Source organism: Ylistrum balloti, unplaced genomic scaffold (genome assembly GCF_031769215.1).
Source record: "Ylistrum balloti isolate Yb309-2 unplaced genomic scaffold, AGI_CSIRO_Ybal_v1 Utg370390, whole genome shotgun sequence".
Taxonomy (NCBI): domain Eukaryota; kingdom Metazoa; phylum Mollusca; class Bivalvia; order Pectinida; family Pectinidae; genus Ylistrum; species Ylistrum balloti.
Genome location: NW_026782270.1, coordinates 137,935 through 153,666, shown reverse-complemented (window position 1 = coordinate 153,666; position 15,732 = coordinate 137,935). Strand labels below are relative to the sequence as shown.

The window sequence follows — 15,732 nt, the reverse complement described above, 5'->3', positions numbered from 1 at the left end:
TGGTGTTCACATACTTGTGAATGGTGTGTACATACTTTTGATTGGTGTTTACATACTTGTGACTGGTGTTTACATACTTGTGACTGGTGTTTACATACTTGTGATTGGTGTTTACATACTTGTGACTGGTGTTTACATACTTGTGATTGGTGTTTACATACTTGTGACTGGTGTTTACATACTTGTGACTGGTGTTTACATACTTGTGATTGGTGTTTACATACTTGAGAATGGTGTTTACATACTTGTGATTGGTGTTTACATACTTTTGATTGGTGTTTACATACTTGTGACTGGTGTTTATGTTCTTGTGACTGGTGTTTACATGCTTGTGACTGGTGTTAACATACTTGTGACTGGTGTTCACATACTTGTGACTGGTGTTTACATACTTGTGACTGGTGTTTACATACTTGTGACTGGTGTTGATGTTTTTTTTATTGGTGTATATGTACTTTTGAATTTGGTGTGACTTACACTTAAAGAGGAATTTCAATGAAATTTTTATTTTTCAAATCTACAATGATACAGAAATGATGAACACTTGTTAGACAGTGCCTCCTTTATAAAAGAAGTTGATGTATCAAACTGTTATCACATCAGTGTATTTCACAATGTAAAGTATGTCCTAATTCTCAGATGATTTCTTCTGCTAAAACTCACAATAATGCTATAGTACACATTTTTCTGAATTAAAAACTCCACTATATGTCTACTTTCAAACATGTATACAGTTCAGGAACCAACCAAGATAATCAGGACATGTTCTGGCTGAATCAATCATTGTCATCTTGTGATGCGATTGTCTTTGAACTGGTGTTCAGGTACTTAAATATTCCACATTCAAAGAAGCGACAACCTCCAATCAAAATCAAGGCTGCAATAAAAACAAAGTTTAATCATGAATCAAAATGCTTCAGCATTTTATATGTAGTATATTGTTATACAGTATATTACTGTTATATAATTCATAAAAGCTGGTAGTGAAAAGATAAAATTTTGATTAACGTTTCATAATTACTTATATGTACAATGTAATCTGACATTCTTTACAGAGAAAATTTAATTAAGTTTTAAAACAGTTTCAATAAGACACAAGCTATCTAATAAGCCTTCCTCAACTACCTGAAGACATTCCTAAACACACAATGTTCCATATCAATCCTTCAGATCCTTTGTAAACACTTTTCTTGAGTCGATAATGATGCAAGATATATCCTGCTGCACCAATAGGCACTGTTGTCCCTATTATTCTACATTCTAAACAGCCCTGATTTGTCACAATATTGGGGTTCAACTTGGAACCATCATCCACATGATGTGAATGATATGGTGAAGAATCTTCTCTTTTAATCCCAAATATTCGTTGAATTCGGTCCATCTGTCAAAAAATTTTATTATCATTAGTATCCATTTATAGCAACCTGGTAACAGTTGTGTAATCTAATAACATCCAACTCCCAGTTACGTTTACATATTAACTACCCAGTAGGTTTTATTCTGCATCTAGATTTATCAATCAAACAGGTGGTGGGAGGATTCCAGAGAACCTGTAAAACAACTTACAGGAACTGGAAGATCACTTCACGCCTGAAGATTTTAATGCCAAGAGAAACCTTATCAGTGTAAAGTTTTAAACTTTAAGCAATTAACTTAACAAAAATGTAGTTGGCACCAAGAAGAAATTGCTTGTGTTTGACTCCCTTCTGCCATTTAGACCCTTTACCAGTTATAAGGCCAGATAAATTTTCTGAGAGAATAATTTCAATATCAAATATATAAATATAAGTATGAAGCCAAATGTAAAGATATACTTTGAAATTAAATTATCTCTATTATTACTGCTAAATGGCAATGTCCTTCTGAGCATGCCATTAAGGATTTGCTGTGATTAACCCTTTCAACTATAGGCATTTTTAATGACCCAAACGTAAATTTGTACTCAGTATAATTTTTTCTGAAAGAAGACTTGTATTGTAAATAAGTGGCCAGGCAACAGGGGCCATGAGAAAACCCCAGGTACCAGAACTTGCTGCCAGGAGAAATAAATATTTATTTATGGAGTACTGTATCTCTTCATTTATATAACACTTTGCTTCTAACCCAGCCGATGCGTCATACAAAAGAAGGCTCAGAAAAATGTCAACAATATATATGAGTACATAGACATTTAAACTGTAACTTATCTAGTATGGTAACGGAACTGAATAAAAATATTTTTTCAACAAAATTTAAACTAACATCTTTCAAGCAACAGTATGTAACCTTGTAAATACTAGTAGCAATATAATACACCTTGGCTAGAGAGAACTTCTCTTTAACACAATCAATTGAGCGTCAGACTAGGAAGCCATGCTACACTGGGTTAAAATCCTAGACATTGCAATAACTTATAACCTCTGTTACATTGGCGCCCATGTAGAGACTCGGAAATAACACTTAGCCATGCCCAATAAGCATTGTTGTAATCCCTAGAAAACTTGAGGATGAGTTTTTTCCTGGAAGGCAAGTATGTAACCTTGGTAAATATTAGACGCCATATACTGCTCAGCTAGAGAGATCTTATTTAGCTTGTTGGCAGTAAGGTCCATCGGTTCAAATCTTAGCGGAGGCATCAAAATAAATAATGACCTCTGTTACAAATGTATTCAACCTCTAAAGAGTTGGACATTTCTTCTCCTGTTTGTCACAGTACCTCAGAGATACTTCCAAGAATGTCCCAATCTCAGGTACTTTAATTAACTGATATGGTATTCTTGTGCATTTTAAATAAGTACACACCTTTATCGGCAATCCTAAAATGACACTGTTTTGTTATTCTTATAGAGCAATGGTAGACACTTAAGTTTACAATTCAACGTTTCTGGTTTACAGTTTCCTCAACTAAATAAAGTAGTTGGATGTTTATAATCTGTTTAAATAATATCTGTTTAAATAATATATGGTTAAACATGATACCGGACTAACTCACCAAAGTGACAAAGTATTTTGCTGTCACTGCGCTATGCCAATTTATCTATAATGAACACTTGAACAATGTCAATTACAGTTAAATTACAATTAAAAACTGTAGTTCTATGTGAGTGACACTGTCGTTTATATTTAGGGATAAAGATCAATTGTATTAGTAATAAGAATAGACGACGAGGAAACAACACCAAACCAATGGGGAGTAAACATACGAAAACACAAATTGTGGTGGGATTCCACCTTGCCACTCATTTTTATCAGACGTTTGACAACCTCTCTCGTCGGCGAGGGTCACTGTCAAACATCCAATGTAAATGAGTCCCCAGGAGGTACTTCCATTGTTTGGCTCTCATCGAATGAGAGATACATCTTTGCTTTTTGGGGCTTAAGGTCCTTGTTTCGGTTACAACCGGGCCTAGGACACTCTGAGAGATACATGACATCACTTTCTATTATATGGTCCAGCATATTTATACGCGCATGCGTTTTAACGAATGTCTTGGTATTCCTTAAAATCAACATAACAATACACACCTTGCCACTTTTCCGACCGTCAAGGAAGATAACTCCATTGTAATTGCACGTGATCACGCCCACACATCTGCGAGGATTGTGGCGGCATTGACACTAGTAGGTACGTCAACAGTCTTACGCATCGTTACCAACTGGACAACAAAGGGTGTACGCAAAATGAGTGTCAAAACAACAGCTTATGGATCATGGACATCGCCAATCACCAGCAAAATTGTCACTGACAGTAGTGTTCTGCTACAGGAGGTTAGGACAGACGCAAAATGCCCAAGTAAGTACTGATGCCATAGTAGGCTATCTACTTTCGCTTTGTCAGTTTGGAAGCTTGTCCTGTATTTAATTGTTTTGTAGTCCTGCAAAACATACAAATTTCATAATCTGCTTTCAGTATTCACTAACGATGGGAAAATATATCATTTAGGTGTAGTGGAATATTCAGGTAATACCCGTTTAAGGTTTCACGTCCGCTGTAATTTACACTAGGAATAGGTGCGATTTTAAGTTGAACTTTTAACAATTCGAGCTTTAAAAACACACAAAAACTTACCCGATCATGCATGAATGGTTTCTTACAAGACGAAAGATGGGAATATTTACTTGATGTCATTAAAACATTGTTGTAGATGATGTATACTGGACGGAGATGCGATTTGATGAGGGTGGGCGCTACGTTATCTGTAAAAAGACTGTTGGCCAGGGCAAACCATGTATATCACTTACACCAGCGGAATTTAGTGCTAGGACCCTGGTTCATGAATATGGAGGTGGAGCATTCTTTGTCAATAATGGAAAGGTGTATTTCTCAAATTTCAAAGACCAGAGACTTTACATGCAAAAATCTGAGGTAGGAGCCAATCCTGAGCCAATTACACCAAAAGATTGTGGCTTGAGGTATGCGGATGGGGAGCTTGATGACAAGGTATTTTTTTTAAATACAGTCTTTACATCTTTAATACATCTTTTCATTTCTGGAGACAGAGATTGACTTATATTCAAGACATGAAAAGTAATGAAACATAATGTGTACAATTTTATTCTAAAATCATACATTTTGGGTTAAAAAATCCCAAACTGTAGACACCTGATTTTGTGGATAACTATAGCTCAATAAATCTACTTATGTTAATATCAGCAGTTCACGGAAACACTCTGTGTATGGATTTGTAGATTAAGAAAGCTCATGAAATCAGTAAAAATAAACCACAAACCAAGTAATGGTGGTATCATGTGTCTCAAGGATACTTTTGTTACACATAGTATACTTCAAATATTACTGTTTGATTGGTAGCTATAATTCTTATTTATCTTACAGACAGGCAAAATCTTCTGTGTGAGAGAAGAACATAAAACAGGAGTCAAAGAACCTGTGAATACTGTGATATCTCTTGACCCCTCCAGTCAACAACAGACAGTTTTGGTAAGGTTGATACAGTCATGTCGTTTGACCCCTCCAGTCAATGTTAATTATAAATAGAGAATATCATGAAAATGAAAGGTTTGTGCATTGGATTCATTCCATTTATAATGAAAATTTCCCCATCCCTGGAGTGTTTTGAGACTAAGGTTTGAATAAAATGGTGTACTTATACATTATCATTCAGTTGCTGGCTTGTTATAGTGTGAGGGAACATGTCAAAGTGGTGTAGATAGATCAGTTGAGTTAGAAAACAATTTACTTGTTAACTACACCTACGATATTTGGTTATTTTGGCAGGTGCACTGTAGTACCTGGACATTTCTGTAGGCATTTTGCACCAAAACATGTCTGTGTGATGTTTAATTTTGCATGTCCAGGCTTATAAATCAATAAGGTTATTAACATAAATTTGTTGATGATGTAACCTGAGTATAACTTCCGATGCAGTATTGTCAATAACACATACCTAAATCTCCTATAACTGAAGTGTTTTTCCAAGTATCATGGAAATTTACAAAGCACCTGCTAACTTCAATCATGAGCCCGAAGCCTTTTCTTGGTATTGTGTGATGTGGATCTATTTTTAGAATTCCATGAATCTCATATGGATATTTCTAAGAATAACAAAATTGTTGTGTGGAATGCTCTTGAATCGAGTTACATTTGTTTTTTGAGTAACTGACTGAATTCTTTACTTAGAGGGTATGTAATGGAATACTATTATGTTATTGCATAGATCACTAGTGTCCTTACATTGTATACACTACTACACAGATCACTAGTATCCCCTACATTGTATACACTACTACACAGATCACTAGTGTCCTTACATTGTATACACTACTACACAGATCACTAGTGTCCTTACATTGTATACACTACTACACAGATCACTAGTGTCCCCTACATTGTATACACTACTACACAGATCACTAGTGTCCCCTACATTGTATACACTACTACACAGATCACTAGTGTCCTTATATTGTATACACTACTACACAGATCACTAGTGTCCTTACATTGTATACACTACTACACAGATCACTAGTGTCCTTATATTGTATACACTACTACACAGATCACTAGTGTCCTTACATTGTATACACTACACTACTACACATTGTATCACTAGTACACAGATCCTTACATTGTATACACTACTACACAGATCACTAGTGTCCTTACATTGTATACACTACTACACAGATCACTAGTGTCCCCTACATTGTATACACTACTACACAGATCACTAGTGTCCTTACATTGTATACACTACTACACAGATCACTAGTGTCCCCTACATTGTATACACTACTACACAGATCACTAGTGTCCTTAACATTGTATACACTACTACACAGAACACTAGTGTCCTTACATTGTATACACTACTACACAGATCACTAGTGTCCCCTACATTGTATACACTACTACACAGATCACTAGTGTCCCCTATACACTACTACACAGATCACTAGTGTCATTGTATACACTACTACACAGATCACTAGTGTCCTTACTTTGTATACACTACTACACAGATCATTAGTGTCCCCTACATTGTATACACTACTACACAGATCACTAGTGTCCTTACATTGTATACTACACAGATTAGTGTCCTTACATTGTATATACACAGATCACTAGTCCTTACATTGTATACACTACTACACAGATCACTAGTGTCCCCTACATTGTATACACTACTACACAGATCACTAGTTGTCCTTACATTGTATACACTACTACACAGATCACTAGTGTCCTTACATTGTATACACTACTACACAGATACACTAGTGTCCTTACATTGTATACACTACTACACAGATCACTAGTGTCCTTACATTGTATACACTACTACACAGATCACTAGTGTCCTTACATTGTATACACTACTACACAGATCACTAGTGTCCCCTACATTGTATACACTACTACACAGATCACTAGTGTCTTGATATTGTATACACTACTTCACAGATCACTAGTGTCCCCTACATTGTATACACTACTACACAGATCACTAGTGTCCACTACATTGTATACACTACTACACAGATCACTAGTGTCCTTACATTGTATACACTACTACACAGATCACTAGTGTCCTTACATTGTATACACTACTACACAGATCACTAGTGTCCCCTACATTGTATACACTACTACACAGATCACTAGTGTCCTTACATTGTATACTACATTGTATACACTACTACACAGATCACTAGTGTCCCCTACATTGTATACACTACTACACAGATCACTAGTGTCCTTACATTATATATTGTATACACTACTACACAGATCACTAGTGTCCTTACATTGTATACACTACTACACAGATCACTAGTCACTAGTGTCCTTACATTGTATACACTACTACACAGATCACTAGTGTCCCCTACATTGTATACACTACTACACAGATCACTAGTGTCCCCTACATTGTATACACTACTACACAGATCACTAGTGTCCCTAGTACATTGTATACACTACTACACAGATCACTAGTGTCCTTACATTGTATACACTACTACACAGATCACTAGTGTCCTTACATTGTATACACTACTACACAGATCACTAGTGTCCTTACATTGTATACACTACTACACAGATCACTAGTGTCCTACTACACAGTGTCACTACTACACAGACATTGTATACACTACTACACAGATCACTAGTGTCCTTACATTGTATACACTACTACACAGATCACTAGTGTCCTTACATTGTATACACTACTACACAGATCACTAGTGTCCCCTACATTGTATACACTACTACACAGATACTAGTGTCACAGATCACTAGTGTCCCCTACATTGTATACACTACTGCACAGATCACTAGTGTCCCCTACATTGTCTACACTTCTACACAGATCACTAGTGTCCTTACATTGTATACACTACTACACAGATCCATTGTATACACTACTACACAGATCACTAGTGTCCCCTACATTGTATACACTACTACACAGATCACTAGTGTCCTTACATTGTATACACTACTACACAGATCACTAGTGTCCTACATACACTACTACACAGATCACTAGTATACACTACTACACAGATCACTAGTGTCCTTACATTGTATACACTACTACACAGATCACTAGTGTCCCCTACATTGTATACACTACTACACAGATCACTAGTATCCCCTACATTGTATACACTACTACACAGATCACTAGTGTCCTTACATTGTATACACTACTACACAGATCACTAGTGTCCCCTACATTGTATACACTACTACACAGATCACTAGTGTCCCCTACATTCTATACACTACTACACAGATCACTAGTGTCACTATACACTACTACAGATCACTAGTGTCCCCTACATTGTATATTGTACTACCCCTACATTATATACACTACACACAGATCACTAGTGTCCTTACATTGTATACACTACTACAAAGATCATGTATTGTATACACTACTACACAGATCACTAGTGTCCCCTACATTGTATACACTACTACACAGATCACTAGTGTCCTTACATTGTATACACTACTACACAGATAGTGTCCCCTACATTGTATACACTAGTGTCCTACATTGTATACACTACTACACAGATCACTAGTGTCCCCTACATTGTATACACTACTACACAGATCACTAGTGTCCCCTACATTGTATACACTACTACACAGATCACTAGTGTCCTTACATTGTATACACTACTACACAGATCACTACATTGTATACACTACACAGATACATTCCCCTACATTGTATACACTACTACACAGATCACTAGTGTCCTTACATTGTATACACTACTACACAGATCACTAGTGTCCCCTACATTGTATACACTACTACACAGATCACTAGTGTCCTTACATTGTATACACTACTACACAGATCACTAGTGTCCTTACATTGTATACACTTGTATACACTACTACACAGATCACTAGTGTCCCCTACATTGTATACACTACTACACAGATCACTAGTGTCCCCTACATTGTATACACTACTACACAGATCACTAGTGTCCCCTACATTGTATACACTACTACACAGATCACTAGTGTCCTTACATTGTATACACTACTACACAGATCACTAGTGTCCCCTACATTGTATACACTACTACACAGATCACTAGTGTCCCCTACATTGTATACACTACTACACAGATCACTAGTGTCCTTACATTGTATACACTACTACACAGTATACACTAGTGTCCCCTACATTGTATACACTACTACACAGATCACTAGTGTCCCCTACATTGTATACACTACTACACAGATCACTAGTGTCCTTACATTGTATACACTACTACACAGATCACTAGTGTCCCCTACATTGTATACACTACTACACAGTCATATTGTATACACTACACTACTACACAGATCACTAGTGTCCTTACATTGTATACACTACTACACAGATCACTAGTGTCCTTACATTGTATACACTACTACACAGATCACTAGTGTCCTTACATTGTATACACTACTACACAGATCACTAGTGTCCCCTACATTGTATACACTACTACACAGATCACTAGTGTCCTTACATTGTATACACTACTACACAGATCACTAGTGTCCTTACATTGTATACACTACTACACAGATCACTAGTGTCTTATTGTATACCCAACATTGTATACACTACTACACAGATCACTAGTGTCCTTATATTGTATACACTACTACACAGATCACTAGTGTCCCCTACATTGTATACACTACTACACAGATCACTAGTGTCCTTACATTGTATACACTACTACACAGATCACTAGTGTCCCCTACATTGTATACACTACTACACAGATCACTAGTGTCCCCAACATTGTATACACTACTACACAGATCACTAGTGTCCTTATATTGTATACACTACTACACAGATCACTAGTGTCCCCTACATTGTATACACTACTACACAGATCACTAGTGTCCTTACATTGTATACACTACTACACAGATCACTAGTGTCCTTACATTGTATACACTTCTACACAGATCACTAGTGTCCTTACATTGTATACACTACTACACAGATCACTAGTGTCCTTACATTGTATACACTACTACACAGATCACTAGCGTCCTTACATTGTATACACTACTGCATAGATCACTAGTGTCCCCTACATTGTATACACTACTACACAGATCACTAGTATCCCCTACATTGTATACACTACTACACAGATCACTAGTGTCCCCTACATTGTATACACTACTACACAGATCACTAGTGTCCCTTACATTGTATACACTACTACACAGATCAATAGTGTCCTTACATTGTATACACTACTACACAGATCACTAGTGTCCCCTACATTGTATACACTACTACACAGATCAATAGTGTCCTGATATTATATACACTACTACACAGATCACTAGTGTCCTTACATTGTATACACTACTACACAGATCACTAGTGTCCTTACATTGTATACACTACTATACAGATCACTAGTGTCCTTACATTGTATACACTACTACACAGATCACTAGTGTCCTTACATTGTATACACTACTACACAGATCACTAGTGTCCTTACATTGTATACACTACCACACAGATCACTAGTGTCATGACATTGTATACACTACTACACAGATCACTAGTGTCCCCTACATTGTATACACTACTACACAGATCACTAGTGTCTTGATATTGTATACACTACTTCACAGATCACTAGTGTCCCCTACATTGTATACACTACTACACAGATCACTAGTGTCTTGATATTGTATACACTACTACACAGATCACTAGTGTCCCCTACATTGTATACACTACTACACAGATCACTAGTGTCTTGATATTGTATACACTACTACACAGATCACTAGTGTCATTACATTGTATACACTACTACACAGATCACTAGTGTCCCCTACATTATATACACTACTACACAGATCACTAGTGTCCCCTACATTGTATACACTACTACACAGATCACTAGTGTCCTTACATTGTATACACTACTGCACAGATCACCAGTGTCCTTACATTGTATACACTACAACACCGATCACTAGTGTCCCCTATATTGTATGCACTACTAAACAGATCACTAGTGTCCCCTACATTGTATACACTACTACACAGATCACTAGTGTCCTTACATTATATACACTACTACACAGATCACTAGTGTCCTTACATTGTATACACTACTACACAGATCACTAGTATCCCCTACATTGTATACACTACTACACAGATCACTAGTGTCCCCTACATTGTATACACTACTACACAGATCACTAGTGTCCCCTACATTGTATACACTACTACACAGATCACTAGTGTCTTGATATTGTATACATTACTACACAGATCACTAGTGTTCTTACATTGTATACACTACTACACAGATCACTAGTGTCCCCTACATTGTATACACTACTAAACAGATCACTAGTGTCCCCTACATTGTATACACTACTACACAGATCACTAGTGTCTTGATATTGTATACATTACTACACAGATCACTAGTGTTCTTACATTGTATACACTACTACACAGATCACTAGTGTTCTTACATTGTATACACTACTACACAGATCACTAGTGTCCCCTACATTGTATACACTACTAAACAGATCACTAGTGTCCCCTACATTGTATACACTACTACACAGATCACTAGTGTCTTGATATTGTATACATTACTACACAGATCACTAGTGTTCTTACATTGTATACACTACTACACAGATCACTAGTGTCCCCTACATTGTATACACTACTAAACAGATCACTAGTGTCCCCTACATTGTATACACTACTGCACAGATCACTAGTGTCCCCTACATTATATACACTATTACACAGATCACTAGTGTCCTTACATTGTATACACTACTACAAAGATCATTAGTGTCCCCTACATTGTATACACTACTACACAGATCACTAGTGTCCCCTACATTGTATACACTACTACACAGATCACTAGTGTCCTTACATTGTATACACTACTACACAGATCACTAGTGTCCTTACATTGTATACACTACTGCACAGATCACTAGTGTCCCCTACATTATATACACTACTACACAGATCACTAGTGTCCTTACATTGTATACACTACTACAAAGATCATTAGTGTCCCCTACATTGTATACACTACTACACAGATCACTAGTGTCCCCTACATTGTATACACTACTACACAGATCACTAGTGTCCCCTACATTGTATACACTACTAAACAGATCACTAGTGTCCCCTACATTGTATACACTACTGCACAGATCACTAGTGTCCCCTACATTATATACACTACTACACAGATCACTAGTGTCCTTACATTGTATACACTACTACAAAGATCATTAGTGTCCCCTACATTGTATACACTACTACACAGATCACTAGTGTCCCCTACATTGTATACACTACTACACAGATCACTAGTGTCCTTACATTGTATACACTACTACACAGATCACTAGTGTCCTTACATTGTATACACTAGTACACAGATCACTAGTGTCCTTACATTGTATACACTACTACAAAGATCATTAGTGTCCCCTACATTGTATACACTACTACACAGATCACTAGTGTCCCCTACATTGTATACACTACTACACAGATCACTAGTGTCCTTACATTGTATACACTACTACACAGATCACTAGTGTCCTTACATTGTATACACTACTACACAGATCACTAGTGTCCCCTACATTATATACACTACTACACAGATCACTAGTGTCCTTACATTGTATACACTACTACACAGATCACTAGTGTTCTTACATTGTATACACTACTACACAGATCACTAGTGTCATTACATTGTATACACTACTACACAGATCACTAGTGTCCCCTACATTGTATACACTACTACACAGATCACTAGTGTCCCCTACATTGTATACACTACTACACAGATCACTAGTGTCCTTACATTGTATACACTACTACACAGATCACTAGTGTCCCCTACATTGTATACACTACTACACAGATCACTAGTGTCCCCTACATTGTATACACTACTACACAGATCACTAGTGTCCTTACATTGTATACACTACTACACAGATCACTAGTGTCCCCTACATTGTATACACTACTAAACAGATCACTAGTGTCCTTACATTGTATACACTACTACACAGATCACTAGTGTCCCCTACATTGTATACACTACTACACAGATCACTAGTGTCCCCTACATTGTATACACTACTACACAGATCACTAGTGTCCCCTACATTGTATACACTACTACACAGATCACTAGTGTCCCCTACATTGTATACACTACTACACAGATCACTAGTGTTCTTACATTGTATACACTACTACACAGATCACTAGTGTCATTACATTGTATACACTACTGCACAGATCACTAGTGTCCCCTACATTATATACACTACTACACAGATCACTAGTGTCCCCTACATTGTATACACTACTACACAGATCACTAGTGTCCTTACATTGTATACACTACTACAAAGATCATTAGTGTCCCCTACATTGTATACACTACTACACAGATCACTAGTGTCCCCTACATTGTATACACTACTACACAGATCACTAGTGTCCCCTACATTGTATACACTACTACACAGATCACTAGTGTCCTTACATTGTATACACTACTACACAGATCACTAGTGTCCTTACATTGTATACACTACTACACAGATCACTAGTGTCCTTACATTGTATACACTACTACACAGATCACTAGTGTCCCCTACATTGTATACACTACTACACAGATCACTAGTGTCCCCTACATTGTATACACTACTACACAGATCACTAGTGTCTTGATATTGTATACACTACTACACAGATCACTAGTGTCCTTTCATTGTATACACTACTACACAGATCACTAGTGTCCCCTACATTGTATACACTACTACACAGATCACTAGTGTCCTTACATTGTATACACTACTACACAGATCACTAGTGTCCCCTACATTGTATACACTACTACACAGATCACTAGTGTCCCCTACATTGTATACACTACTACACAGATCACTAGTGTTCTTACATTGTATACACTACTACACAGATCACTAGTGTCCCCTACATTGTATACACTACTACACAGATCACTAGTGTCTTGATATTGTATACACTACTACACAGATCACTAGTGTCCTTACATTGTATACACTACTACACATATCACTAGTGTCCCCTACATTGTATACACTACTACACAGATCACTAGTGTCCCCTACATTGTATACACTACTACACAGATCACTAGTGTCTTGATATTGTATACACTACTACACAGATCACTAGTGTCCTTACATTGTATACACTACTACACAGATCACTAGTGTCCCCTACATTGTATACACTACTACACAGATCACTAGTGTCCTTACATTGTATACACTACTACACAGATCACTAGTGTCCCCTACATTGTATACACTACTACACAGATCACTAGTGTCCCCTACATTGTATACACTACTACACAGATCACTAGTGTTCTTACATTGTATACACTACTACACAGATCACTAGTGTCCCCTACATTGTATACACTACTACACAGATCACTAGTGTCTTGATATTGTATACACTACTACACAGATCACTAGTGTCCTTACATTGTATACACTACTACACATATCACTAGTGTCCCCTACATTGTATACACTACTACACAGATCACTAGTGTCTTGATATTGTATACACTACTACACAGATCACTAGTGTCCTTACATTGTATACACTACTACACAGATCACTAGTGTCCCCTACATTGTATACACTACTACACAGATCACTAGTGTCCTTACATTGTATACACTACTACACAGATCACCAGTGTCCTTACATTGTATATACTACTACACAGATCACTAATCACAGGAACTTCATACTTTGTATATGGATTCACCTTGGTCAGGTGGTTTGTCCTAGTTGGGAACTGTAATTCAATCAATTTTTTTTATATTGATAGCTTAAACCTTATTTACATGTATTTTACAATAATTGTGAAACAAGCTCAAAGCTTATATTTATCACTGATGCTGGCTCAAATGGAAGCATGTGGAGGGTTTTCCTGTCTGGAATATCCTGTGAAAACCCATGTAGTCAGGCAGGGGATCCCATACCTAATCACATCTGGTCTGGGAATCTAACCCCAGACAGTAAGGAGAAAGGTTAGTGTGTTACCACTGTACCACCCAACCACTTATAACTATGTCATAAACAACTAGATGATTGCAAGCATATGCAATGTAGATTGTGTTCAGATGAATTTACTGATATAAGTACACAAACAATCCATTGGGATTTTCCAGGTTCAGGGGTCAGACTTCTATAGCCATCCAAGAGTGTCACCTGATGGAAAAACTCTGGCCTGGATACAATGGGATCATCCAAACATGGTTTGTATTCTAGACAGATTTAAGCTCTTTACTATGTTATACTGGTGTTATTCCTATGTAACAAATCTACATTAATTATGGAAATTAATGTCACACAGCTATTCAGTACACCACGGTTTATGAACATCACTAATTCAGAAAAAGATGTCAAAGATGAGACACATAAAGGTCTGGCATAACTCACTCTCCCTTACAAGTGTTAAGGTGGAAAATAGCAATCTGTACCTAACCACAGTGGTTGCCATTTTGTTTTGTCCTGACCATCAATTTGTTTACTCCTTGACATCTTGGGATCAGATTGTAGCATTTATCTCTCTTGCCCCAACAAGGTGGTATTGGTTTGGTAT

At 37.0% G+C, this 15,732-nt stretch overlaps 2 protein-coding genes across 2 annotated transcripts in view; one reads left to right on the top strand and one right to left on the bottom strand.

The window, feature by feature from the left end:
- Positions 1-486: 486 nt before the first annotated feature.
- On the bottom strand, positions 487-3,385 carry LOC132554294 (uncharacterized). The gene is made up of 3 exons (XM_060218599.1): positions 3,244-3,385; positions 1,126-1,381; positions 487-877 (listed from the first exon to the last, which is right to left on the bottom strand). Exons 2-3 carry the CDS (start codon positions 1,379-1,381, stop codon positions 777-779), a joined length of 357 nt encoding a protein of 118 aa, XP_060074582.1. The 5' UTR covers positions 3,244-3,385; the 3' UTR covers positions 487-776.
- Positions 3,386-3,589: 204 nt separating this feature from the next.
- The window catches only part of LOC132554287 (uncharacterized), a 37,495-nt gene continuing 25,352 nt past the window's right edge, over positions 3,590-15,732 (top strand). The window contains exons 1-4 of the mRNA XM_060218592.1: positions 3,590-3,772; positions 4,125-4,420; positions 4,814-4,918; positions 15,299-15,385. Coding sequence (XP_060074575.1) covers positions 3,661-3,772; positions 4,125-4,420; positions 4,814-4,918; positions 15,299-15,385 — 600 coding nt within the window. The 5' untranslated portion in view covers positions 3,590-3,660. The remainder of the gene's footprint in view (positions 3,773-4,124; positions 4,421-4,813; positions 4,919-15,298; positions 15,386-15,732) is intronic.

What these genes read in the sequence shown, in the direction of transcription:
- LOC132554294 (XM_060218599.1), bottom strand. Translation starts at nt 1,381, where the DNA reads ATGGACCGAATTCAACGAATATTTGGGATTAAAAGAGAAGATTCTTCA. An exon ending in GTGTTTAGGAATGTCTTCAG is followed by an intron (nt 878 to 1,125) that starts GTAGTTGAGGAA and finishes TTTTTATTGCAG; the next exon opens with CCTTGATTTTGATTGGAGGT.